Below are 27,983 nucleotides of genomic sequence, written 5' to 3' on the forward strand. Positions count from 1 at the left end.
AAGCAACTGGATTTAAACCACTTCTAGGCTGGGGATATGAAACGGTATTACCTCCGCCACCTGCACCACCTCCAGGAAACATATTGCCACTTCCAGCAGCTTGCATACCGCCATGACCAAACGCCGCCATGTTACTTTGTTGTGCATTTTGCATAAACATTTGCGTGCCCTGATGAAATCCACCAGATTGTGGATGACCTTGCATTACATTTCGTTGCCAAGGTGCATTCGATTGATTACCATACGACATTTTTACAAAATATTTCAATAATTTGCAAAATTTTTCTTTTTGTAGAATTTATTCAATATTTTTTCACTTTAATTGCAGCACGAAAGAAAAAATGCCGACCACCCAGAGATGATGAATTAAGTAAAAAGGTACTTTTTCTTAGAACAACACACAAATGTGTATGTAGCAGGGCTGTGATGTATGGGATTTTTAAAAACTCATACATATAACAAAAATAACTCACAATTTGTTAAAAATATTTAGATGTAATTGAAATAAATAAAAGACATATTTATCTTTTCAATACAATTTAATTTTAAATTAGCAGGAAACTTCATGTACCTTCTCATAATAAAAAACACATCACTGACTACAAGAAGTCCAAGTTGATGAAAATATTCACCGCCGTCGTAAAGTGTTCAATGTCGCAGTCTAACTGGATAAAATTAATTGGTATCTATTTTATATGGATTTGAACATTTAAATACGAAAATTGTTATTGGAAGATATAAAAAATAATTAATTAATATTAAATTCTGCTAAAAGTCGTCAGAAATTTTTAAATTTTTTTGCTTAAATTACAATAAGTAATTGTAAAATAAAATTCAGTGAAGAACGAACCAATTCATAGAAAATTGAATAGATTTCTGGATACATAAAACTAATTTTTGATAATTATATTTTCTATTTTCAATATTAAATTGGATTCGTAATTCAGCTCTGGGTGGAGGAAGACCGTCGTGCGTCGTTGCCATTATCGCTTAAGCCGTCCTTTTTGCTCTGCCTTTGAAAGTTTTACGTTTCAAACAGCATTGGCCAATGTGTGACGTCAGATAACTGTACCGAGTTACAGTTTTTCTTGAGGTGCATATTTGGCCATGTGCAATCGTGTTAACTTAACCTAAGTTTTTAATTTTAATTGGAACATATGAGCTAGTTTTTTCTAGCTAGAATTGGTGATGGCGTTGTATAATTTTAATTACTGGCCAAATAAATCTTAGTTTCGGAAACTAAGTAACTTAAAGAACAAACAAACAATATTAAATAACCTAAAGATCCTCTCATTATGCTTTTAAACTGTGTATGGCCATTTTAATAGGCACATAGATGGAGTGATGGAAACAGATAGAATATATATATGCTGGGTAGGATACATAAATGTATATTATTTATGGGCTTACGGAATGCAAATTGTTCTTGATGATGAATATAAAAATCAACTTAAATGAAAACTTCTTAACGGCGGTATTTAAAATAAATCGACGGCCAGGATATTTTTGCTATATCAGTGCAAATTAGGACAGGTTTGTTAAAAAAACATTTAACAACAAAATTTAAGTTCCGGTTTCCTTTCCGTATATAATTTCCTTTTCCGAAATAAATTTTAAATTGAAAGCACTCAGGATGTAAAAACATCGTGCAAGATTTTTAAGTAATATTTTAAAAATAGTTTTCCCTTACCTGACGCAATATTTTGTAAATTCAAAACCTGTTTCTAATTTGGAAAATTGTCAAAAAGATTACTTTTTATTAAATCAATATCTTCTACTTTCTTTCTATTTTAAATTCATATTTTGAAATTACAATTTAATATCATTTGTGTTTTTTTAATTTTGCTTTATATATAGACCAAATGCAACGTGAAATACTGCCAAATGTACCAAAGCACGGTGGCCGAGTTATACGATCCAGTAAGTAGGAATTGTGGTAATTTCTTTATTTTCTAAATTAGTTAATATTTACTTCTATAGCGGACACCGTATTTGGATTTTCGGAAAAGATGTTAGTGTTTTTATCTTATTTGTTATTTCTGGTAACATTTCCATTGACGATATATTTTTGTTTGAAAACTGCAACAGTTTTTCAGCGTGTGGTTATATTTCGTTTAGGACGTTTAAGGTTAGTTTTATATTAGAGTTGAACTCAGTTTTAATTTTAGATTCTTATTACAGAAAAGGTGGTGTGAGAGGTCCTGGTTTAGTTTTTATTCTACCTTGTATTGATGAATATGTCAAAGTTGACTTACGCACCCAATCATTTGATGTACATCCTCAGGAGATTTTAACTAGAGATTCAGTTACCATACAAGTAGATGCTGTTGTCTACTACAGCATACGCAATCCACTCGATTCAGTTATACAGATTTCAAATGTTCGAGATTCTACTAAACTCTTGGCTCAGACCACGTTACGTAATGTTATTGGTACAACCAATCTAATGGAATTGTTAACGGCCAAGGGAACCTTGTCGAAAAAGATTGAAAATATATTAGATGAAGCTACAGATCCATGGGGCGTTAAAGTGGAACGTGTTGAAATGTAAATAAGAAATTTACGAAATAAGCAAAATTTCATTAATACTTGTTTGTATTTTATATTTAGTAAAGACGTACGTCTGCCAGTTTCTATGCAAAGAGCCATGGCTGCTGAGGCTGAAGCCATACGTGAGGCTAAAGCTAAAATTGTAGCTGCGGAGGGTGAGTTAAATGCTTCTAGGGCCTTAAAAGAAGCTTCTGACGTCATGTCTGCAAATCCCATTACATTACAGGTTTTCTTTTTATAATGTTTTATTAAAACATTTCACTTTAAATTAATATTACATTTTTTCTAATAGCTTCGTTATTTACAAACATTGTCGACAATTTCAAGTGAAAAAAACTCCACAATTGTTTTTCCCTTTCCCATAGAGCTTATGTCGTTTGGTGCATCATCATCTTTATCTTCTAAATAAACATTTTAAAAATATTTTTCAAATTGTAATTTAAAAAAAAAATATTTTATATAAAAAGTAAAAACAATTTTAATGTATTCAATATTTCATTAATATTGGTTAGGATAACAAAAAATCCCAAATATTTTGAATTTTGAAATTTAACTTTGGTGCATAGAGCTATTTTGATTAAAGTTGTTTTTTTATAATTTAAAATGAATTACTGATATGTAATTAAAATTTTATAATTAAAATAGTATTGTGGTAAAGTAGATATTAAAACGGTTATAACGTTATATACATATACATAAACATTTAACTATTTTTGAAAATTACCCTAGACTATAATAAGACCACAATTATGATTTTGAATATTAGTTAAAACCATAATTGAAAAATTGGTTTGTATTGTGGTAAGAACCATATCTGTTGAGTAAAGTTTAGTAACTGTCAACATAAGTAATTCGACTTAATTATAATTCTTGAATGTAGGATATCACTTGATTGATCTTTTTGCGACTACTATAGGATAACATTCATGAAATCCTATAAGAATAGACTGGGTCCAATTCGATGAAATCAACTGTCAGCGTTCTTTCTTGAACTGTAAAGAGCCATTTCTATGCCTCATTAAGAGATTGGCAGTTCTGCTAATGAAATGTTCCAGAACAAGTAAGTGTTCTATTTTCGGCTGCGCCGAATCTTATATACCCTTCACCATGAAGTGTTAAAAAACAGTCAGTACGAATTTTATTACAAAAAATCATAAAATACCAATTGCAAAACGGTAAGGTATCAAAAGTCCCCTTTTATGGGTTCTCACTTAATCAAGACTACATACTTAATTTCATGTTTCTAGCTTCAATATTATAGAAATTTCAAAAAGTACCTTATGAAGAACGAAAAAGTACCAAGAAGTTCTCTTTTATGGGTTCCCACTTAATCCAGGTTCTACATAATTCATTTCATATTTCTAGGTTCAATATTATAGAAAATTCAAAAAGTACCATATGGATACCAACCCACTTGGGAGTAGTCGGTAACGAAAGAGCGAATGTAATAGCTTTAAAGGGAAGGGAGCTCAAGGCAGTTAAACTGACGAACGCAAAACCATTCGACGCAACAAAAGCTGAACTAAAAATCTGGGTGAGAGAATCCCATAAGACCTCTTGGAATAATTAAAACAGTGGGATAGAACCACGAAAATCCTATGGGGGATCCTGATGAGAGCAAGACGAAAAATCTCCTCAAAATGGGCAATTCTGATGTTAGTATGATAGTACGTATTCTGAGTGGACATACTCAGCACATTTATGCAAAATTGGACGTTCGGATTCAGACGTATGTGAAACATGTGTAGTTGACAGTGAAACTCTGGAGCACTTTCTTTGCCACTGCCAGGCATTCGTCGCAGTTAGATCCAAGTATCTTGGAAGTGATGTTATTCCGGAAATAACATTCCTGTTGAACGAAAAAGTACTAAAAAGTCCCCTTTTTATGTGTTCTCATCTAATCCGGACTCTACAAACTTAATTTCATGTTTCTAGGTTTCAATATTATAGAAAACTCAAAAAGTACCTTTTGTAGAACGAAAAAGTAGTAATAAGTCCCTTTTTGTAGGTACTTACCTAGTCAAGGCCCTACATGCTAAATTTCATTTTTCTAAGTTCAATTTTATAGAAATTTCAAATAATACCTTTTGTAGAACGAAAAAGTACCAAAAAGTCCTCTTTTATGTGTTTTGAATTCGGCCTTTTACATACTTAATTTCATGTTTCTATGTTTAATATTATAGATAATTCAAAAAGTACCTTTTGTAGAACGAAAAAGTACCAAAACGTTCCTTCTTCTAGGTTCTTACCTAGCCAAGGCCATACATGTATCATATACCATTGAATTTTCCTTCCTTGTCCAGATATGTTCAAAGTATACTCTGTTCATATCAGAATTTCCACAGTGTGTCCCTATGAGTTAGAACAATGTCTTCGGCTTATTTGATGTATTCGTAGTTTGGTCCACCGGTTACGTCTCTAGGGGCTGTTGCCGAAACAACAGAGGCCATCCAATGATCAGAGATTAGATAGCTCGAGTACTTCAGCAAAGTACTTGTGCATGGACCGGTCGAAGCCAATGTACAAAAATTGCCACCTGAGTTCTTCATTGAAGAATAAAGGGGCGTTGGTAGACCATTCTCAAGTCTACCCAGTGGATGCCAGGCAGTCACGTAAAACTCTCGACATTCATACACACCGCCAGATAGATGGACACGTCTAAATCGACTCCGCTATATATAAGGATCCAGAATACATATATACTTTATAGGGTCGGAAAAATATATTATAGAAATTACAAACGGAATGACAAACTTATATATCCCCATAGTTCTTCGGTGCTGTTGCCATCTCAACAGTATATATTGATACATGCTGCGCGACTATTTGTAGGGGCAATTATTGCAATTAATTGTCTTTGGAAATTTCTATTTCCTTTGTTACATTGATCGGTTCATAAAAGTGGGATCCTGATCCATTTTGTTGGGTATTTCGGACTACCAAATTCGTCTCTAGGTGCTGTTGCCAAAACAGCAGAGCCATCTCAGTAGTGTGGTTGCGCGGGCTTAAAGAGGTAAAGGAATGCACTGGAATGAATCATTAGATGATGGAGATTGCATTTTTAATAATGCAATTCTTTCATGACATCATTAAGGGTGGTCACTTCCGCATTGTCGGAAGATTGATTTCACCTGATGTTAGGACTCGTCATCCCTTTCTATTGACTTTAGACCAGTGATTGCTTTTTCCTTGTCGGGGTACGCGGATTAATTCCAATGTGGCCTGTCATTCCGCAACGGGACTGCTATGGCAAGAGATTATATAGCTCGAGTACTTCAACAAAGTGCTTGTACATGGACCGGACATCCATGTACAAAAATTGCTACCTGAGTTCTTCATAGAGGAATTCAGGGGCGCATGGTAGACCGTCTCTAGTCCGTGAGATAAGGCCGTCAAGGCAGGTGCTCACGTTAATCTTTCGACATTCATACCCATAGAACGTAGTGAGCTTACCACGTTTGTTAACATTTTGACAACGGATGTGCATAAAGTTTAGATTGCGACAACGAATTGTTGCAATGACAAAGTTGCGTGGTCTACATTACATGTTGTTGTTGTATATATGTATATACTTGACAATGGATGTTAATGAAAAATTTGGTGTTAATTTGGTACCAGGCGTGCTTATTTATTTTTCCCTCTGTGTAGAATAAAACCCATATCATTTGAAGACTTGGACACACAAGTATAGATTTTCAATTGATTCACTTGCTGAATGAAATAAGTCAGTCGTTATCAATGCTGTTTAGAAGGAGCAGATTGTCAATGGGTAAAGATCATATGGGTCACATTAACTAAAATAACTCGTCAAACCGTCAGATACATGCAACTTTTGCGTTTTACATCCATATACTGCAGAGTATTCCTATAACTTTCCTACAAACGTAAATTACATTAGATCGGAGCTTAGAACCCAAGGCATTGTGAAATAATGGCGAGGTGTTTCCCAGAAACAGTTATACAATTCGCATATATGTTATGCAGAAAGCAGTTCAGGATTGATTGCTTATCTAAGATGTAGATCAATGATCCATTCCAATATTTTTTCAAGAGGAATTCAAGAGGATGATGATAGACTATCACTCCTTTAGGGATATGCCTTAGTGGGTATATACCATTTCTCATGATGATGTCCGCATTGGTACGCGGATTAATTCCAATGTGGCCTGTCATTCCGCAACGGGACTGCTATGGCAAGAGATTATATAGCTCGAGTACTTCAACAAAGTGCTTGTACATGGACCGGACATCCATGTACAAAAATTGCTACCTGAGTTCTTCATAGAGGAATTCAGGGGCGCATGGTAGACCGTCTCTAGTCCGTGAGATAAGGCCGTCAAGGCAGGTGCTCACGTTAATCTTTCGACATTCATACCCATAGAACGTAGTGAGCTTACCACGTTTGTTAACATTTTGACAACGGATGTGCATAAAGTTTAGATTGCGACAACGAATTGTTGCAATGACAAAGTTGCGTGGTCTACATTACATGTTGTTGTTGTTGTATATATGTATATACTTGACAATGGATGTTAATGAAAAATTTGGTGTTAATTTGGTACCAGGCGTGCTTATTTATTTTTCCCTCTGTGTAGAATAAAACCCATATCATTTGAAGACTTGGACACACAAGTATAGATTTCAATTGATTCACTTGCTGAATGAAATAAGTCAGTCGTTATCAATGCTGTTTAGAAGGAGCAGATTGTCAATGGGTAAAGATCATATGGGTCACATTAACTAAAATAACTCGTCAAACCGTCAGATACATGCAACTTTTGCGTTTTACATCCATATACTGCAGAGTATTCCTATAACTTTCCTACAAACGTAAATTACATTAGATCGGAGCTTAGAACCCAAGGCATTGTGAAATAATGGCGAGGTGTTTCCCAGAAACAGTTATACAATTCGCATATATGTTATGCAGAAAGCAGTTCAGGATTGATTGCTTATCTAAGATGTAGATCAATGATCCATTCCAATATTTTTTTCAAGAGGAATGATGATAGATAGACTATCACTCCTTTAGGGATATGCCTTAGTGGGTATATACCATTTCTCATGATGATGTCCGCATTATGCTGAAGATCAGCTGGCATAAGGTCGTCAGGACACGAAGATTTATACTGTTCAAATGTATATACTTTCGAGTGCCCATACCAGTTCTGTTAATAGATAAAACTGTTTGAATATTTAATTAAAATAGTTTATCTATTAAAAAAAGTAATTTTTAATTAATTGTGGTAACATTTTCTAAATGTAAAAATAATATTTTAGCGTTAATTGTAATTACAGTTGCTGTGATAATGATATTTAGGAGATAATTAAAATATTTATTACAAAATGTATTTTGCCTAAAGTTCTTTTACATTTTTAAACAATTCGAATAAATATACCATGATAAACAACTAAATAGGTTAGTTTATATAATATATTCATTACAAAAATTACATTAAAATAAAAATTACATTAAAATGGAAAATTGGACAAATAATGAAGAAATTAAAATATTTCAGGAATATTTAAGAATTCCAAGTGTTCATCCAAATATTGACTATGGTAAGCGGGGAAAAAGGGAGATAAATAATTTCTTAATTGGCAACTAAACAAGAACTCAAATTTTATCCTAACCTTTAATCTATTATAGAACCATGCATCAAATTTCTAAGGAAACAAGCTGAATCCCTACAACTGTCTTATAAAGTTATTCATATAGATGAAAGCTTAAAATCTCCTCTATTTCTTGCCACCTGGATCGGTACCAATCCAGAATTACCTTCAATTTTAGTAAATTCTCATATGGATGTTGTACCCGTTTACGAAGAGAAATGGACACATGCTCCTTTTGCTGCCGACATTGATGCAGAGGGAAGAATATTTGCCAGAGGTGCACAGGATTGTAAATGTATTGGTATGCAATATTTTGGAGCCATACGTTCATTAAAGAAGTCAAATATTCGATTCAAACGTACTCTACACGTACTTTTTGTGCCAGATGAAGAGATTAGTGGAGAATATGGCATGGATAGATTCAGTAAATCCCAAGAATTTCGCGATTTAAATGTTGGATTTGCTCTGGACGAAGGAGCGGCTGAGGAGGATGAGAAATTTGTGGCCTATTATGCAGAAAGGAGCATATGGCGTAAGTGTTTTATTAACTCTTAGACTTTTGCGAAAAAGCAACATTTATATCTGATGTATTTTCAATACAGAAATAAACTTTAAATTCAATGGACCTGCCGGACATGGATCGATCTTGATGGAAAAAACAGCTGGAGAAAAACTTGCTTTATTCCTTAAAGAAATTATCTCATTTCGATCGGCCGAGCTAATACGTTTAAAAGAAAATTCTACCTTACAAATGGGTGATGTGACAAGCATTAATTTGACGATGCTAAAAGGAGGCATACTACCCAATGTTGTACCTTCACAGTTGGTAGCTTGTTTCGATATTCGCATTGCGGTTGATGTTGATCTCAAAGAATTCGAAAAGCTTTTGCAAAATTGGTGCACGAAAGCTGGTGGTGATATTGAATGGGAATGGGTTCTTAGATGTGATACTGCACCACCCACTAAAGTTGATGAAAGTAATCCCTATTGGTGTGCTATTAAAAGACTGTTCAATGAAATGTAAGTTAAGATTAAAATAATTTCCTTAAAACTTTAAAATCAATCTTTATATGTTGCAGGAATTTGATTTTGGAACCTCATGTCTGCATGGGCGGTACTGACATTCAGTTTTTACGTGAAATTGGTATACCATCAATAGGACTAACACCCATGAATAATACTCCAAGATTGATGCACGATCACGATGAAAATATTAAAGCTGATATTTATTTGCGTGGTATAGAAATCTATTGTAAAATATTTAAGGAGTTATTGGATTTATGAAATAAAGTTTGAATGAATCTTTCTCATTTATAAACTTATAGACCTTCAATTCAATTTCGAGCATCTAAATTGAAGATGTCCATATTTACGTCATCGTCGTTTTTACTTTAAGGAGGCTAGACCGATAACTGTTGTTTGGATTTTGATAGTTTGGAGTTTCGCTGTTGCGGGATATAGATAGGTAGATAGATAGATAGATAGATAGATAGATAGATAGATAGATAGATAGATAGATAGATAGATAGATAGATAGATAGATAGATAGATAGATAGATAGATAGATAGATAGATAGATAGATGGATGGATTGGTATTTTTATTTAAGAATCTTCAGAATAATTCTTATTAAACTTTTCGTATAAATTTTTTGAACTAAATGAGAATTACTGAGTGTTTTGTGTGGAAATTGTTTGTTGGGTAGTAAGCAATTTGGCATTATTACTATTATGAAGATTAGTTTGATGATAAGATTATTTTTGTTTACAAACACAATTGACATTGACTTTCTTGCAAGAATTTTATGAAAATTTCCTTAAAAAGATTTGTATATATTTTTTATCCAACACCACAATAGTAGAAAGATAAGAATCTTTTTGTTTTTTTTTCTGAAATTAATGATTTATTTTTATGTAAATTATGAAATCAACAGGTTGCAATTTTGAAATAATAATCTATGGAAATTGATAAAGAAAAATCTCTTTAAAATTTTGATATATAACACTAAATATTTGTATTTAATTTCGTAATCCACAATAGGCTGGACAATACTTTCTTAAATAATTGTAATATAAGTCCATATCTCTTCAAAAAACTACTACATATAAACATGCTCGAGTATATCGATATTTTACTGCTTGAAAAACGCTCTTATTTAAATTCTCCTTAATGTGTGTGAAATACTTGTAAAATACTATGTATGCACATTTCTCTTTTTAATTCTTTGACTCCAGAGAAATGTTTAAATAGTCAATGATAAGAATTAATAATATTAGTATACTTCACAAAGTTAATCTATTAACAATTAAAAAATACTTCTACAGTTTTGTATAATTTTTGACTGAATTTGTTGATTTAAAATTAACATGGAAAAATGGCAAGATAATGAAGAAATTAAACTGTTTCGGGAATATTTAAGAATTTCTAGTGTTCATCCGAATGTGGATTATGGTAAAAATAAATCTATTTATGACTTCAGATAGTTTTTTTTCTAAAAAAATATAACTACTTGGTAGAAATTTTGTTTAATTATATTTATCCTTTACAGAACCATGCATCCAGTTTCTTATCCGACAAGCCCAATCTCTACAACTGCAATATAAAATTTATCATGTTGGTGGTAATTTAAAAACACCACTATTTATTGCCTCTTGGATTGGTACTAATCCAGAATTGCCTTCGATATTGGTAAATTCTCACATGGATGTTGTACCCGTTTACGAAGACAAATGGACACATGCTCCGTTTGCGGCCGACATCGATGATGAGGGAAGAATATTTGCCAGAGGTGCACAGGATTGCAAATGTATTGGTATGCAATATTTTGGAGCAATACGTGCCTTAAAAAGATCAAATACACAAATTAAACGAACTCTTCATGTAATGTTTGTACCTGACGAGGAGATCGGTGGAGTATATGGCATGGAAACCTTTAGTAAAACCCAAGAATTTCGCAATTTAAATGTAGGCTTCGCTTTAGATGAAGGTTCCGCAACTGATGATGATAAATTTCTTGTTCATTATGCGGAAAGAGGCATATGGCGTAAGTGTCAAATGGATTTAAACCAAAAATTACATTTACAATTATGTACTTATTCTATATTTCTTATTTACAGAAATCAATTTTAAATTCAATGGATCTGCTGGACATGGATCTTTGTTTTTAAAAAATACACCCGGAGAAAAACTTATAAATTTTTTGAATAATGTCGCAAATTATCGCTCGTCACAAGTAAAACTTTTAGAATCTAATAAGAAATTAAAAATGGGTGATGTAACTAGTATTAATCTGACCATGATCAAAGGGGGCGTACAATCTAATGTAGTACCCACACAATTAGAGGCTTGTTTTGATATGCGCATTGCAGTCGATGTTGACCTTAAAGAATTCGAAAAGCTTTTGCAAAATTGGTGCACTGAAGCTGGTGGCGATATAGAATGGCAATGGGTTTTTAGATGTGATACTGCTCCACCCACTAAAATTGATCAAAGCAATCCCTATTGGTGTGCTATACAAAAAGTTTTCAATGAAATGTAAGTCTGAAAACAAAATAGATTTCAAATTTTTTATTAAAATGGTGTGATTTTATTGAAGGAATCTAAATTTGGAAGCTCATGTTTTCACGGGTGGCACTGATAGTCAATTTTTGCGTAATATTGGTATTCCCTCTCTCGGTTTTTCTCCCATGAACAATACTCCAACATTGATGCATGATCATGATGAATATCTTAAGGCAGATGTTTATTTGCGTGGCATTGAAATTTATGTAAATATTTTAAAGGAATTGTTAAATTTATAAAAAATGGAATAAATTTGTTTGCAAATTTCAAACTCCACTATCGAAATTCTCTCTTTTTGTTTGAAGTTTTTTATTGACTTTAGAGCCGGGCAAACAACATTGAGGATCATGGCAGCAATGCTCTGAAATGTTAAAAATACTTAATTATATTTATTAATAAAAATTTTACGGTTTGTGGTTTCGCAATACCCCAAACCACTACAAGAAGTATGATATTGATAAGGACTGCGGTTAAAGAAATTAAATTATAATTTAAAATAAAGAAAATGAAATTGTTTTTCGTTAAAAATGTTTATCTAATTTTGAACTTTTAAAGTTATCAGTAAAGGAACATTCTTTTGTCTCTAGCCTGGACTATTGTCGTATGTTTTGACTATAGCCAGGATTAAAGTCTGTATTATATTGTGGTATATAGTCAGGATTATAATCTTCTTTATAATCTGGTCTGTAGTCGGTGCTGCATTCTTGTCTAAAATAGCGACTAAAGTTTAGTCTATTGTCTGCTCTTAAGTCTGGATTATATACTGTTGACTTGTACAGACAAGTGCAGACTGGACTTTAGTCTATACTATGGTCTGTTTTTAGTCAGGTCTATAGTCTGGACTCTATTTGATCGTAGTATATAGCCTCAACTATTGTCTGGTCTATATTCTGGTCTGGATTATAGTCTGTAGTATAATCTGGTATATCGTATGGTAGTATAGTTCTTTCTATAGTCTGGACTATTTTCTGGTCTATATTTCGGTCTTTTTGTGTGGGCTATAGCCTGGAGTATAGTCTAGTATATCATCTAAAGTATAGTCCAGTCTATAGTCTGTACTTTTGTCTAGTCTATATTCTGGTTTTTTGTCTGGACTGTGGACTCGTCTAAAAACTGGACTACGGGCTGTTATAAAGTCTTTACTATAGTGTAAAATAAAGTCTGGTAAATAGTTTGAAATATAGTCTGGAGTCCAGACTATATTATATTTAGGAATATAGTCTGGTCTAGATTATATTCTACACTATTGTGCACTTTGATTTGCTCGGTATTATAGCCTGAACGGAAGTCAGGACAAAAGCCTGGTCTGTGGTCAGAACCATAGTATGATTTAAACTGAATTCTGGTCTAGACTATAGTCTGTTCTAACCTATAACCTTGATTATAGTCCGATTTATCGTCTACAAAGTCTTCGTTATATTCTGCAATATTGTCTTAACTATATAAATTCTGGCCTAGTGTCTGGAATATGGACTGATCTATAGTTTGAACTATAGTTAGCTCTGTAGTAGAGACTATAGTATTTTCGTAGTTATATAGTCTAGAGCAAATATTGCTTTGGAGCAATGGTTTGTTCTCACGACTTCAATGTGTTATAGTATTCTCAAAAAAAAGAACACTGTTAGGCGCAAATGTAGATCCGATAGCTTTATCGATAAGGTTAATAACCATCGATATCCAAACAAACATTGTATTATAGATACATAACTTGATTCCAAGTTGCTTTATAAACATGTAGCATTTCAAACTTACCACTGGTTCCACTTTCTTTCATAATATTACCACTAAAATTTGTCATCATTTTTCTTATTACACCCATCGGAAAAGGAAATATAATAGTATGATTATTTTCGGCCGATATAGAATTCAAAGTTTGTAAATAACGAAGCTGTGGAAAAATTAATAAACAAATAACTAATTAAAGTCCACTAAATTAAATAGAGATACCTGAAGTGTCATAGGATTAGATTGCATAATATCTGAAGCCGCTTTAAGGTTAATGGAGGCATCTAGTTCACCATGAGCAGCAGCTAATTTGGCTTGAGCTTCACGATCAGCCTCCTGTTCGGCAGCCATGGCTCTTTGCATATTTCGAGGTAAATGAATTTGTTTGCTAATTTCACAAAAGAAATTTATAAAAATTTAGATTTTCAATAAATAATAACAATTTACATTTCAACACGTTCCACTTTAACGCCCCATTTTTCGGTGGCTTCGTCTAAAATTTGTTCGACAGTTTTCGATAATGCCTCCTTAGATGTTAAAAGTTCCATTAGATCTTTTGTACCCACAACAGTACGTAGAGTAGCTTGTGCTAATAATTTTGTTGATACGCGAACATTTGAAATTTTTACCACCGAATCCAAAGGATTTCGTATGCTATAGTAGACTACAGCATCTACTTGTATGGATACCGAATCTTTTGTTATAATCTCTTGAGGATTGACATCAAAAGATCGTGTACGTAAATCAACTTTTACATATTCATCCACACACGGTAGCAAAAACACCAATCCGGGACCCATAACTCCATCTTTTCTGTAAGTTGAACTCAAGATGTATTTACTTGATAAAGTAATATCAGCTTTTTAATGTTTGTACCTGATTTTACCCAAACGAAAAACAATAAGACGTTCAAAAACTGTTACGGTTTTTAGACAAAATATAATGGCAACAGGAAATGTGAGGATAAAAAACAAATATGATAGGATAATAATAAAATATTCAGCAATTTCATATGTTGTTCCACCTATAAAATTATATAATCAAACATTTTGATATCTGTTAGAAGCAGAAACGTACCTGCAGTTATGATAGGATATTGAGTTTTTAATTGGTTGGGCAATATAGTCCGTTCCATTTTATTATAAAGAAATTTTAATTTTACAAATACAGTTAAAAAATAATAAAAATTATTGTCAGACTTTATATTTCCCAATAAACAAAACGATATCACTTATCATAAGCCACCTAGGCCACAATTGGACCTGTTGTGCTTTCCTTATCATGAAAAAAGGGAACTGAATGAATTATTTTTCAGTGTACAGAAACTCAGTTTCCTGAACGCAATTCCTAAGAATCTTCCAATCAGTGTTAGTCAGGAAATGTTAATTCCGGAATAACATCACTTCCAAGATACTTGGATCTAACTTCGACGAATGCCTGGCAGTGGCAATGAAAGTGCTCCAGAGTTTTACTGTCCTATCCACATGCTCTACATACGTCTGAAACTGCACATCCAATTTTGCATAAATGTGCTCGTAATCCCGTATGTTCACTCAGAATACGTACCATCATACTAACTTCAGACGTTCTCATTTTAAGGAAATTTTTTGTCTTGCTCTCATCAGGGTCATCCCATAGGATTTTCGTGGTCCTACCCACTGTTTCATTATTCCAAGAGGTCTTATGGGATTCTCTCATCCATATTTTTAGTTCATCTTTTGTTGCGTCGAATGGTTTTGTGTTTGTCAGTTTAACTGCCTCGAGCTCCTTTCCCCATTAAAGCTATTACATACGCTCTTTCGTTACCGACTACTAACGAGTCGGCTGGTACCCATATGATGTGAACCTTACCTCTAGGAGAGTATTCAGTTAAAGCTTTCTTACAATCCAATACGGTCTTTGATTTAGTTCTATCTCCTGATATTGCCCTAATTGCCTTCTGGCTGTCTGTAAATATATTAAGCACTGTGGGCGCCATATTTATTCTAAGCCAATTTACGCATTCCGTTATTGCTCGTACTTCTGCTTGTAAGCTTGTGTTGTGCTTTGGTAAACGGTGGTATATTTCTGCTTCTGGATCTTCAATATATAATCCCAGCCCCACTTTATCCCCCAATTTAGAGCCATCCGTGTAACAACGGATTCCTACTGGTATTTGTTAAGAACATAACCCAGCTGACTTATAAATAACTAATGAGAATCTGTAGATCGACCATGGACGGAATAACCATAAGTAAGTGATGTGAAAATCCAGTACAAACTGCTAGCCTAGAGACCATACTAGCAGTCCTAGTTCCAGTTCAATCAGTTACACAACATAAACCCAAAGATTATCGAAATCATAACAAATTGTAAACAATCGATTTCGCCGATGACGACTTCTGAAAGTGGATGCAATTTTGAATATGCGACCTTAGCATGCGTCTGGTGCAAGTCTGCAGTATCTTAGCGAAACATTTCCGAGAGACCATCAACCCAAAAAGATAAGTTGTTTTGGCATCCTATTATCAAAATCTTGCACAGTGGAATCTTTGGTCTGATGATAAAGTGGAAATGTTTCGTCCTCTATTTTCCACATTTCAGACGATATCAGGACTGTTATTAGATCAATATACATACATATGTATGAGTGTAAGTAGTTGGAAAAAGGTAAGATTTTGAGAAGATGAGTAACAAATTCTACTGTCATCTGTCAAGTATAGAATGACATTAAAACTTATTAAAAATATGCAACTTATTTGTGGATATAAGTTAAGTTAAAAGGAAAGTTGGGGAGAAGTATTTCCTACACATGGACAGAATTTTTCCTACACAAAATTAAAGTCTATAGAACTTAAATGTTTTCTTCGACACTTTGATTTTTGTTATAATATTTATGAACTTTTATATTGCCCGATTCCATTTTGAAATGCAGAAGATCATGTTTAAGCTAATCATTTTTATTTTCAGAGTTAAGTCATTCGACATGAAAGATTAGAGTAGAAAGAAAAATGATGAGATAGAATCTACTCGTATAGATCTCGCAATCTTGAAAAGGTTTAATATAAATTAAGAGAAATTATAACCAACCCAGCAATAACATGTTAATAAAATGTACGTACTACGTACCGTCTGCATTACTTAAAAGGAGTTTAGTAATGACTTACAAATAATACATTATGTAAGTACTAGCATTTTAGACTTGACATATTGTTGACAAAATTATGATTACTTCTATGGCTACTGTTTCAAGATTAGTTTTGTTACTTATTTCGGTTTGTCGTTTTCTAAAATGGGTTAATTATACCCTACACCACTATAGTGTGGAGGGTATTATACGTTTGTGCTGATGTTTGCAACATACAAAAATATTGGTCCAATACCCACCTTAAAGTATACCGATCGATTCAGAATCATTTTTTGAGTCGATTAAGACATGTCCGTCCGTCCGTCCGTCTGTCCGGCTGCCTGGCTGTCCATGTAAACCTTGTGCGCAAGGTACAGGCCGCAATTTTCAAGATAATTTGATGAAATTTGGACCAAGCATGTTTTTTGGCACAAGGACGAAGCCTACTGAAAATGGTTGAAATCGGTCCATTATTTCACCTAGCCCCCATACAACCGTACCTCCCGTTTTGAACTTTTTATGCTATAATTACGTCAAATATTTTGCTATCTCTCTAAAAATTGGCACAAATAAGTTTTATATAAGTATAAATGATACTGCAGATTTTCGTAAGGATCGGCCTATATTTGACCCTAGCCCCCATACAAACCCCCCTTCAAAAAATGACTTAAACGTCTAAAATTGACTTGTAACCATTTGTATCGCAATGAAACTCAACAAAAATAACTGTTATTTAGAAATATATCCTTTTCCCAAATTTACCGAGGATCGGCCCATATTTGACCTATATAAAGCCTCATTTAGAAATTTTAGTTTTTTATCAATAAATGGCTTAAATATTTTGGAATTATGGTAATATTCAACATAAAAGTTTCTTTACAAAAAATAAAAATTTTATAAAAGTAAAAATTGTAAAAATATACTCATGGTGTAGGGTATCATATGGTCGGCCATGCCCGACTATACTTTCCTACTTGTTTTTTAATTAAATTTCTTAGGAATTAGACTAGATAATTTTAACCACAATTGCGACTTAATTACTTCTGTAAACAAAATAAATTTTATCTGTGGTTAGGTATGAACTATAGTTAACATTTTGATAAGTTAATGTTAATTGCATTTTAATACGATTAAACATTTAAATAAAAAATTGTGCAGAATTTTTTTTTAATTAACAGCAGTTGATCATTGATTAATTTTATTAACAATTTAGATAACAAAATTTATTTTCAAAATATATTTCGATTCTGCTCTATTGTATTCTGATATGTTGCCAAACCTTTGAAAATAATACATTTTCAAAATTTCCCGGAAATAACTGATCCTTATGTGTTAATAAAACAACATACATTTTATTTGAGTAAAAATTTTAATATTTTTTATTCAAAATTGAGATAAGTTTTAAAAACAATTGACCATAAATTTATATTAAATTTATTCACATTTTTTCACAATCCATAAACAACAACATAACAAGGCAAATCCAATTTAGGCATTCAAGACGGCAGGTATAAGTTTCTTATAGATCTCAATACCTTTCAAATACGTATCAGCCTTTAAGAATTCATCGTGATCGTGTAACAAGACAGGGGTGTTATTCATGGGAGAGAAACCAATGGCAGGAACACCAACATGACGGGTATGACGACTGTCAGTGCCACCGGGGAAGACCAATGTGGTAAGTTTTAAACCTCTGTTAAGAGAAAATATTTGATAGAGAGATATCAATATTAAACTTAAAATTACTTACAAATCTTTAACAAGACAATTGTGGAATGCCACCCAGTAGGGATTTGAGTTGTCTATTTTAGTGGGCTCAACTTTAGGTTCCTTTTGTTCGAATTCTAATTCAATATCACCGCCAGCTTCGACACACCATTGGCGAACCTATGATCAAACATAAAATTAATGTAATACTAAAATAAATTATTAATTTAGTTAAAAATTTACTTGTTTTTCAAATTCAGCATGATCTACGGTAATGGCAAGTCTTATATCAAAGCCCATTTGCATGAATGGTGGAATAACATTACTTTGAACACCACCACTTAAAGTAGTTAAATTGACAGTGGTTACATCTCCAATAGTTAAATTAGGATCACTTTCCAAACGTTTCGCTTCATGTTCTCTAAATGCCATCATTTTGTTTAGGATATAATGCAACTTTTCACCCACAGTATTCTTTAACAGCAACGAACCATGACCAGCTTGTCCAGAAATTTTAAAGTGGATTTCTTTAAAGTATTAAAACAATAATCATAAATTTAGATTTATTATAATCAAGAAGTATTTTATACAAGATCTACTCACGCCATATAGATCTTTCAGCATAATATACTTTGAAGACATCATTTTCGGAAGCAATACCCTCATCCAAAGAGAATCCAACATTTAGTTTTTTAAAGTCATCAGTCTTAACAAAAGCTTCCATACCCAAATGTCCACCAATTTCCTCATCTTAAGAAAAAAATTATTTGTTTTTTTAACATTAATTATCTCAAAATAATAAACTTTCAAAGTCATCAGTTTAAATATAGTAATCTCTAAACCGTAATAAATAACCGGCGTAAAAAAATCTTGCAATAGGTGTTATCAAATCTTAAACTAATAAAGATTATTTAGGTTAATAAAACTTTTTGAAAATTATCACACTTTTTTCTAAGATTTTCAAATATTTATCTCTATTCTACTTTAAAAGTAGTACGTACATATTTTTATGACTTATTTTAAACGCCACTGTTTATTAAATAGTTCATAAACTAACCTGGTACAAACATTACATGTACGGTTCTCTTCATAGTGGCACCACTCTTTTTCAAGGCACGTATGGCTGCCAAATATTGCATACCAACACATTTCATATCTTGTGCTCCACGAGCGAATATGCGTCCCTCTTCATCCATTTCAGCGCCGAAGGGTTGATGTTTCCATTTGTCAGCAAATACAGGCACAACGTCCATGTGGGAGTTTAATACCACAGAAGGCAATTGTGGTTGGCTACCCTGCCATGTTATAACGACAATGGGTAAAGTCTTTTTGGCGGGATAATAGATGGTTATTGGAAGCCCTAGATCTGTAGCTTGTTTCTTGAGGAATGCAACGCATGGTTCTGAAAATACACAAGAATACGTTTTTTTTACATTAGCTACATAATATTAATGAAAACTATATTATAGACGACTTATTCCTTAAGATTTTTTTAGAATTACAGTCGAATTGGAAGCATTATTTGAAGATTTTTCGAACTTTGTTTTTGCAAATGAAGCCAGTCAGTCGCAATTCTTAAGTAAAAGATCTTACGACGTTTGTAAAAGTATGTTACCCTTAAGTAAAAGATCGACGTTTTGAGGGGAACTACATAATCTGTTTGCTATCCGGAAGATATTTATCAAGAAAAATGTGCCTGCATACCCAAATTACAATGAACATGTGGCTTTGAGCTATTGTATAAGGAGTTTAAATAATGGACTCTCATTTTAGCAGGTTTGTCAGACTTTACGCATTGACAAAATTTAAAAAAAAAGTTTTAGGTTAAAGACCTCAACTATTCTTCAAAGGAAGGGATGTGTCATTTATTGCCTAATAAAAGTAAACGACTTTGAAGTCTTAAACGGAATTACCGTAGGATGTCCTGACTCGTAGAATGATTAAAGTAGTTCTACTTTCTACTTTTGTAAACTCCATTATCACAATTTCTGGTTATTTTTATACCCTTCACCTTCGTGAGAGGGGTATATATAAGTTTGTCATTCCGTTTGTAATTTCTATAATATAATTTTCCGACCCTATAAAGTATATATATTCTGGATCCTTATAGATAGCGGAGTCGATTAAGCCATGTCCGTCTGTCTGTCTGTAGAAATCAGTTTTTAGAGGACCCAAGATATCGGCGAGATCCGAATCTTCAATAATTCTATTAAACATGCTTTCGAGAAGATCGCTATTTAAAATCAACAAAATCGGTCGGTAAATAACATAAACAATGAACAGCTGTTTTTGGCGACTATCACTTTTGTAAAATATAAAATTTTAGAAAAAATATAAATAAACATTTAAAACAATAATAATATGGATAAAAGAAATCAAAAAAATACTATTTATTTAAATTATTAAGATTTTCTTCTTCCGAATTCATTATTTTATTGTTTTTGTTGATTGTGTGTTCTAATTTATAATTGGCAAATTACACTCAGTTAAACTTAGTTACTTTACTGGTTACTGAAAAAACACAAAACATATTTTAAACCTGGTTTAACCAAAGAATAAAGTTGACCTTTATCAGAAAAACCCGCCCTAAGACTCATAGCATGTAACTTGATGCGTAGGATGAAAAGAATGTATGAAAATCACGAAATATATTAAATGGAATGAAGCTGCGAATCTGTTGCCATTTATTCCCAGCAAAAACTCGGTAATGGGTAGTACTTCCCTAACCACTTACTTTTCAATGACTACTACCTCCCGTCAGCATTACTTAGAAGTACTCTAGTAATGACTTTCTTCTAATCTGATATAGAAGTACTTTATTTTCGGCTTTGTAATTTTGTTGGCACATTTTATTCAATTGCGTGTTAGAAATTGTGTTTCACAAAAAAGAAAACAAAATTAGTTTTGTATGTGAAAACCATTATTTGACGCGCAATAAAATAGCTAAGCATTGGTGCAGTGAGTAGAACATTTGACTGACAAACCGAAGTCCCTGGTTCGTATTCTAGCTGGCTCTTTTTATTATTAAAAATAAAACAACTTACTCAACAACTGTTTTGTAAGACAAATTGCAAGTACTTCTTTAACTCCCTATTTGTAAGCGAGCGTAGAAGTACTTGCCTCCAATGACATCACCGTGTTAAAATAATGACTCAAAATGCTAATAAAGAAGTAGTGCAAAGAGGTTTTATTAGCTTTTTAACTCATTACTTTTCAATGTAAGTTTTTCCTGGGTTATTATTTGTTTTTGTATATCATAGTTTATTTTGCCTTCATATTCCTTGCCATTCACAGAAAATATAAATCACATGGTTTTTGTTCATAGGAATGGCGTGGCAACTCTAGGAGCGGGTTGGCAATCAAATGTCAATCAGACCTGGTTCACACTGGGAAACTTTTGTTGAGAAACTTTTGATTTTGTGAGTGAGAGAAATAGATGATTGGTATTTCTTTCACTTTCTCTCACACACAAAATCAAAAGTTTCCTAGTGTGAACCAGGTCTCAATAAACAGATTAGACATGGTCCACACTAGGAAACTATTGTTGAGAAACATTTTCTTAATTATATTTTATAATTTATACTGATCCTTTGTATTAACTCATCCATCCTATTGTGTGCAAAAATCTTCATATTGACAACACTTTTGATTTAAAACTAGGAAGAAATCAAAGGAAACCAATTTGTTGTTACCAACCAAATCCGCCAGCTAGCTTTCAGTGTAAATTTGATTTTGGCTTTTCACACACAACATGACTGGAGGTTACATTGATTTTATTATTAAATCTAAATATATTATTTCTTTAAAGAACATATGGACAACCTATTCGAAAGACATCTACATGCGAACGTATAAATGTATATTCCTATCCTTACACACGCTTAAACAAATGTATAAAAAAAATCTTCCATTGCATGCCAAAGGTCAAGGAAGTTCTTAAAGCAATGGGTTTTTGTTGTTAAATGCGGTAAGAGTGTAAATGTTTAATTCGGAGAAAGAAAAAAATAGATTGTTGGTAGTGCAAAAAGATATATATTATATAATTGGGTGCCTCGTTAAAGGTGCGACAAAAGTGAAATTGAAAGTATCTGCAAAATATAAAATGATCATTTTAAACTTGAGCCAACCTAATATTTGTATATTGTAAACAAACACTAGACCAGAAATTCAATATTTTTATTATATGTAGTAGTTAAAGACGCCGTTCTTTTGACAGAGTACATACTATATTGAGCTATAATGTATGAACCAGTATTATGTCTGTATACAAACAATTTCACTTTATTACGTAGAAAGTTAAAAATAACTTTGTTTTTAAACGGATAATACTCTCACATGCTATGTACTAGGTACTATATACAGCTAAGTTTTCCAAAAAGGATTTAGGAAAGTAATATTTTACATAACGAAAAGAATTTTAATCGTTATGCAGATACTGCAAGTAAAAAAGGTCCTTCGTGTTTAATAATAATAATAAAATTTATACAGAGTTTAACAATTTTTTATTTAAATGTTATTCTAGAGCAGTGATTCCCAAATAGAAATCTGCGTCGCAGGGTATACAAAGGTGTCATAAACAAAAACCTATTCCTATCTTTTGCAACACAAGTTTCATACTTATATTTAGACCTGGTTCACACTAGGAATCTTTTTTTGGGAAACTTTTGAATTTTGTGTGTGAGAGGAAGAGAAAGAAATATCACCATCTATTTCTCTCACACACAAAATCAAAAGTTTCCCAGTGTGAATCAGGTCTTAGTAAACTAGTTTTGAGAAACTTTTGATTTTGCATAGAGAAGGAAATATCATTCATCTCTCTCGTAGTACGGAGATTCTTGTACTCGGAAACTTGTTTCGTTTTGTTATTCTTCTCATTCGTAGAAAAACAAATCAATGCAAATAATACGTAGTTTCTGAAATATGTAAAGACATTAAGGAAAATTCAAAAGAAACATATGAAAAAAGTTTCTTAACAAAAGTTTTCCAGTGTGGACCAGGTGTATCTTTTTATGCACAAGTTTAACAAAAGTCTGACTTTTTAAATGTCAGAACTCTTTGTAAACACAACAAGTGAATCAATAGATTTAATATTGACATAACTAAACTTGGAACACGTTCTGGAAATCAAAATATTTATGAAGCTGGTCAAGAGGTTTGTGCAGTGGGACATCCCAGGTCCTTTAGATTATGATTAAAATTTTAAGTTAGGTTTAAGAAGCAGTTGAGAGGAACTCTCTCCTAAACCATCCCATAGGACAGTACATGTAAATATTCAACACGGTGTCGAACCATCTCCAGTAACGAACAAACTATAGAAGGAAATAGAACTTCGTGTCAACTTCGTCCATTAAACATTTGAGTATCTCAGTTTAAGATTCGAATGGTTCGCCATATTGTCAGGAAGGGTAGTTTTTGAGAACATTTGCTTTCACAACAAAATAAAGTCGTTTCTATTATTTTTTTCCTCCACTGTATGACGTTCGAATAATTTTAAATTTTTTTATGTTTAAACCAACTTTTAAAGAATGTGGAGGAATCTTGGTTTTATTATTCCCTTTGTAAAACAACAAAATATCTGGGTACTTATTAGATACTTAAAAGATCTAGACATGTTCGTTCGTCTGCTTGATCTTTTCTTTTTTAGTTGAAAACATGATATGGTCTAAAAGGATCTAGCTAGAGAGCTAAAATTTTGCTCTCTACAAAATGTATAAAATCGGTAAACATTTGAATCGAAAAGTCTTTATTAAATTCCATAAGGATTGAATTCGAATATCTTTATAGTGAAATTTATTAAAAATTATATGTCTCTTCAATTTTAAAGAATTTAATCAATAAATTTACTATTTAAGACCCTTTAACACGAGTCCACAAGTAATGTGATCTGTCAAAATCGTGTGAAGAAAAGAACGGATGTAATGAAACCATTACACATTCAGAGAAAACACTTATGTAAAATTTGACATTCGTATGGTTCACTTCATTTTGTATTTTTAGGTAAACACATACAAAAAACAGCTGTTCTCCTATAACTTTGTTATTGTTTTAAATTAGTATAAATCATACGACTTTTATTCTCTTTTTTTGTCATACAGATAGAAATTCATTTCAATTTTTTATTAGACTTTACGTACGTGTCGTGCGAAGGACCCTATATTAGAATTTGTTTGCTTAAAATATACAATTTTATAAAAATAAAAAAGAACATCCTATTGTACATTACAAAATATTTTGAAAAAAAAATATTCGTTTCCCTTCTCTGCAAATTATGTTTATGACAACTTTCGAATTAAAATTTACAGGAAGTACAAACAAAAATTATACTGGCACCGGAACTTATCAATTGTAACTTAATTGTCAATCCACTTGTACAATTATGTATTTTACAATTTAAGTTCATAAATAATGAAATACAATTTGACATAAAAACGTTTTAAAATATAATTTTTTAAATTTTACAAAAAAAAAACTTACCATAATCAACATTTGGATGAACACTGGGAATGCGTAAATATTCGCGAAAAATTTTAATTTCTTCATTATTTTCCCAAGCACTCATTGTGGTTACTGCAAATTACAAGATTTTATTTAATTTTTATTTTTAACAAAATTTTTACACACAATACAAAATGTATGTTAACTTTTGCTTTCAATTTATTTATTTTTTTTTTAATTTAAATCAAAACTACTTGTAAATATATGTTGTTGTTTTGTTAAATCAGCTGTTTGTTTTCTTTTTTTGTATTATTATTAAAAAAAACAACAATTATTTGAAAAACTAGCACACTCACTTTAAATTATTACTTAGTGGATCGGCTTCTTAATGTACACTGAAATATTTTACTCTTTATCGTCGGCTTTTTAAATATTAAGAGTGTGTTTACATTTGCTTGTTTTTGTTCTCTTTATAATTTGTAGTTGTAGACACAACAACTCTTTAAATGAAATATTAACAAATACATATGCATAAACATATGGGCCCGACAGTTTGAGAAGTGACAATTGCCTCAAAATTACCCGATTAGCAGAACTATATCGCCATTTTATAAAAACTCCAGGAATCGTTAACAGTTTTGAATCTTAACAATTTTTACTCTGAAATTTCATTTAAAAAATATCATTATTGAAGTTTTTCTTTTCAAAATGGTAATTAAGTCTATAAGGTATTATGTACTTGTCTGATTAAAAAATATGTCAAAAGCTAATCATTGTACATCGGAAGAGCACTTCCGAAAATTAAAATGAGTAGTTATTTAGGATTGGGATCTGTTTCCAGAAACATTTCAAAAGCTTATAGCTAACGATGGCTAATTAGGGAATTAATGATTTCGTTTCTTATACTTATGTACCAGTTTGGAAACTGAACCAAGCACTCTGAACCGAGTACATTTCTCCGGAGAACTCGGTTTAGCGGGGAAAATAGGATCTACCAGCACATCTAGTCAAATGATTTGACATGGGTTAAACCAGAAAGCCTGACTTTAGGACTTTGTCTTTTGCCCGCTATTGGTGGCCATCCAATGGTCAAGAGATTACATAGCTCGAGTACTCCAGCAAAGTACTTGTGCATGGACCGGTCAAAACCAATGTACAAAAATTGCCACCGGCGTTCTTCATTGAAGAACAAAAGGGGCGATGGTAGACCGTTCTCAAGTCTACCCAGTGGTTGAAAAAGACCACCGTGGGATAAGGCCGTCAAGACAGGTGCCCACGTTAAACTCTCGACATTCCTGCCCGTTATTGGTGAGGTCTCTTCGGGGTGCACTAGCCGGCTGTGGTTTAAGCCCAAATTCGCGGGAAGAGAATGTTGGTGATAAAGTGACAGTTAACCCAAAGAGGAGAAACGAGTTGGTGTCAAGTGTATATGTTGCTGGATGGTTGCAAGGGGTATGATGTCCTTACCCAGAGTGTGTCGTATGATATTCTCAATAAGGGTATCGGCTGAATGAAAAGTATGCTGGATTAAATGCTTATGGATGTAAAATGTTTTATAAAAGTGATACCAACAAGTTTTCCTTTAATTTTTGTCAATATTCCGAGTTTACTTAATTTTCGATGTACCCATAGGACCATATAATGTGGTTCGTGTAGTTGTAAAATATGGGAATATTTTCAAAACTTGTTTTTACATCTTTTTGTATTTGTTCCTACTTCTTTCATTCACCATCTTGAAAATAAAATATCTTCTAACACAAAAACTAGTTCCAAGTACTGCAGGGAGTTAAAGTAAACGATTGTCAGTATTAGGGTGGCACCATATGTAAAGTTTAATTCATGTTACACATTATTCACTGTTTATTTTGAATATTGTCAATCTTGGAGAAAATTCCTGTTTTCTAGAAAATAAAGTATCTTCCAACATGGAACTAGTTCAACTGCAGGGAGTGTAAGTAGTGTATTAGAGTGGCACTATATGTAAATTTTAATTAATTTTATTCAAATATATGTATATGAATACTTGTCCAATTCACAATCGTTGTTGTATCATTGTATGTCATAAAAAATACTATTTTACTTTTGTTGTGAATACCTATATTATATGTAATTTAAGATTTTATGATTTTCTCCTACTTTGAATGATCTTACCAACTTCGTTCGTGTAGCAAAGTACCACCCTAATATTTATAATCTATAACATTTTATGTGTAAATATGTAGATAACAGTCATTAAAATTTAATATCTACATATATAGTGTATATATATGCATGTGTGTGTGATTAATCATTATGAAAATAATCTCTTTTATCATAAAATGAGAAGATTTTTTGTATGGAAAAATTAGAATGTTAAAAAATGAATTATATATTTTTTTGAATATCATTCCTAAAGATTACAATTTAACTTTAAGACTCACTATTCCGTCAGCGTTAATGTTTTGTCTATATTATTAAAAGCAAAACAAAATCTAATGAAAATATGATGATAAAACCTTTAGATACCTATGCTACATAAATTTGCATTAAATCACTTGTGGTTTTAAATTCTACTGATTAGTTTCAGTGAAAGTAAAATGCAATGGAAAAATTTTCAACCGATATCGTTTAGACGCGTCTAATAACAACTCTAACTAGACTTCTAGAAGGCTGAACTTTAAGAATTTACTTATCAAACAGGGACTTGAGATCGTAAACATTATGAAATGCTGACAAAACAAAAACCTCTTGTTAACTATCTTGAATAAGATTTTACGACCTACCCATAGTTCTATTATTCCTTTCCCACGTTTTTAAATCTGATTTCAATGCTTCCAAAGGTTTTACATTTGTTAAGTTAAATCCTCAAATCCCTCGCCTTTAATAGCCCGTAATCGGTAATTCCAGAATGCTCTAGTACCATTGAAAGAAATGTGCTATACAACCGTATAGCAGCTGATTCCCACCGGCGTTAGCTCTAAAATAACACTTGACTATCATTATTTAATGCCTTACAATTTCCGAAAATGTTTATTCCTAACATTCGATCGAAAAAATCTAATATCTATATTAATCTTATATATCTATATAATGAAATATATTAACATTTATAACATGACGGAATTATCTTCTAAAAAATTAAAGAAATACACTCGAGATCATGGAACTTGCCATAAATGTTTTTCAGAAAGTATTATGTATGTTTTAGATCATTTCTATTGTCTCTTAATCATTAGTGTAAATTTAATGGAAAACCTTAAACAATTTTTCTGTTATACTATATCAGGCTCTAGATGACAAGCAATTTT

General features: G+C 32.3%; 6 protein-coding genes across 6 annotated transcripts in view; 3 read left to right on the top strand and 3 right to left on the bottom strand.

Annotated features, from left to right (window-relative positions):
* The window catches only part of LOC111680308 (cell division cycle and apoptosis regulator protein 1-like), a 6,522-nt gene extending 6,140 nt beyond the window's left edge, over positions 1 to 382 (bottom strand). Inside the window, exon 1 of the mRNA XM_046946101.1 lies at positions 8 to 382. Coding sequence (XP_046802057.1) covers positions 8 to 250 — 243 coding nt within the window. The 5' untranslated portion in view covers positions 251 to 382. The remainder of the gene's footprint in view (positions 1 to 7) is intronic.
* Positions 383 to 1,747: 1,365 nt separating this feature from the next.
* Positions 1,748 to 3,048, top strand: LOC111680318 (band 7 protein AGAP004871-like). Its single transcript, XM_023441954.2, has 5 exons — positions 1,748 to 1,920; positions 1,981 to 2,128; positions 2,182 to 2,547; positions 2,611 to 2,776; positions 2,843 to 3,048. Exons 1-5 carry the CDS (start codon positions 1,863 to 1,865, stop codon positions 2,957 to 2,959), a joined length of 855 nt encoding a protein of 284 aa, XP_023297722.2. The 5' UTR covers positions 1,748 to 1,862; the 3' UTR covers positions 2,960 to 3,048.
* A 4,954-nt stretch (positions 3,049 to 8,002) lies between these two features.
* LOC111680317 (aminoacylase-1-like) lies at positions 8,003 to 9,467 on the top strand. The gene is made up of 4 exons (XM_046945387.1): positions 8,003 to 8,112; positions 8,201 to 8,695; positions 8,766 to 9,183; positions 9,243 to 9,467. The coding sequence occupies exons 1-4, from the start codon at positions 8,028 to 8,030 to the stop codon at positions 9,445 to 9,447; spliced, it is 1,203 nt and encodes a 400-aa protein (XP_046801343.1). The 5' UTR covers positions 8,003 to 8,027; the 3' UTR covers positions 9,448 to 9,467.
* Positions 9,468 to 10,447: 980 nt separating this feature from the next.
* Positions 10,448 to 12,008, top strand: LOC111680303 (aminoacylase-1-like). Its single transcript, XM_023441940.2, has 4 exons — positions 10,448 to 10,613; positions 10,711 to 11,205; positions 11,279 to 11,696; positions 11,758 to 12,008. Exons 1-4 carry the CDS (start codon positions 10,529 to 10,531, stop codon positions 11,960 to 11,962), a joined length of 1,203 nt encoding a protein of 400 aa, XP_023297708.2. The 5' UTR covers positions 10,448 to 10,528; the 3' UTR covers positions 11,963 to 12,008.
* LOC111680315 (stomatin-4-like) lies at positions 11,726 to 14,653 on the bottom strand. The gene is made up of 6 exons (XM_023441952.2): positions 14,526 to 14,653; positions 14,325 to 14,472; positions 13,896 to 14,261; positions 13,671 to 13,836; positions 13,476 to 13,611; positions 11,726 to 12,084 (listed from the first exon to the last, which is right to left on the bottom strand). The coding sequence occupies exons 1-6, from the start codon at positions 14,581 to 14,583 to the stop codon at positions 11,990 to 11,992; spliced, it is 969 nt and encodes a 322-aa protein (XP_023297720.2). The 5' UTR covers positions 14,584 to 14,653; the 3' UTR covers positions 11,726 to 11,989.
* Positions 14,654 to 17,904: 3,251 nt separating this feature from the next.
* On the bottom strand, positions 17,905 to 25,134 carry LOC111680294 (aminoacylase-1-like). The gene is made up of 7 exons (XM_023441929.2): positions 25,053 to 25,134; positions 24,736 to 24,828; positions 19,319 to 19,663; positions 18,865 to 19,011; positions 18,505 to 18,788; positions 18,305 to 18,441; positions 17,905 to 18,247 (listed from the first exon to the last, which is right to left on the bottom strand). Exons 2-7 carry the CDS (start codon positions 24,818 to 24,820, stop codon positions 18,043 to 18,045), a joined length of 1,203 nt encoding a protein of 400 aa, XP_023297697.1. The 5' UTR covers positions 24,821 to 24,828; positions 25,053 to 25,134; the 3' UTR covers positions 17,905 to 18,042.
* Positions 25,135 to 27,983: the final 2,849 nt, after the last annotated feature.

This window comes from Lucilia cuprina, chromosome 3 (assembly GCF_022045245.1).
Source record: "Lucilia cuprina isolate Lc7/37 chromosome 3, ASM2204524v1, whole genome shotgun sequence".
NCBI classification, from domain to species: Eukaryota; Metazoa; Arthropoda; class Insecta; order Diptera; family Calliphoridae; genus Lucilia; species Lucilia cuprina.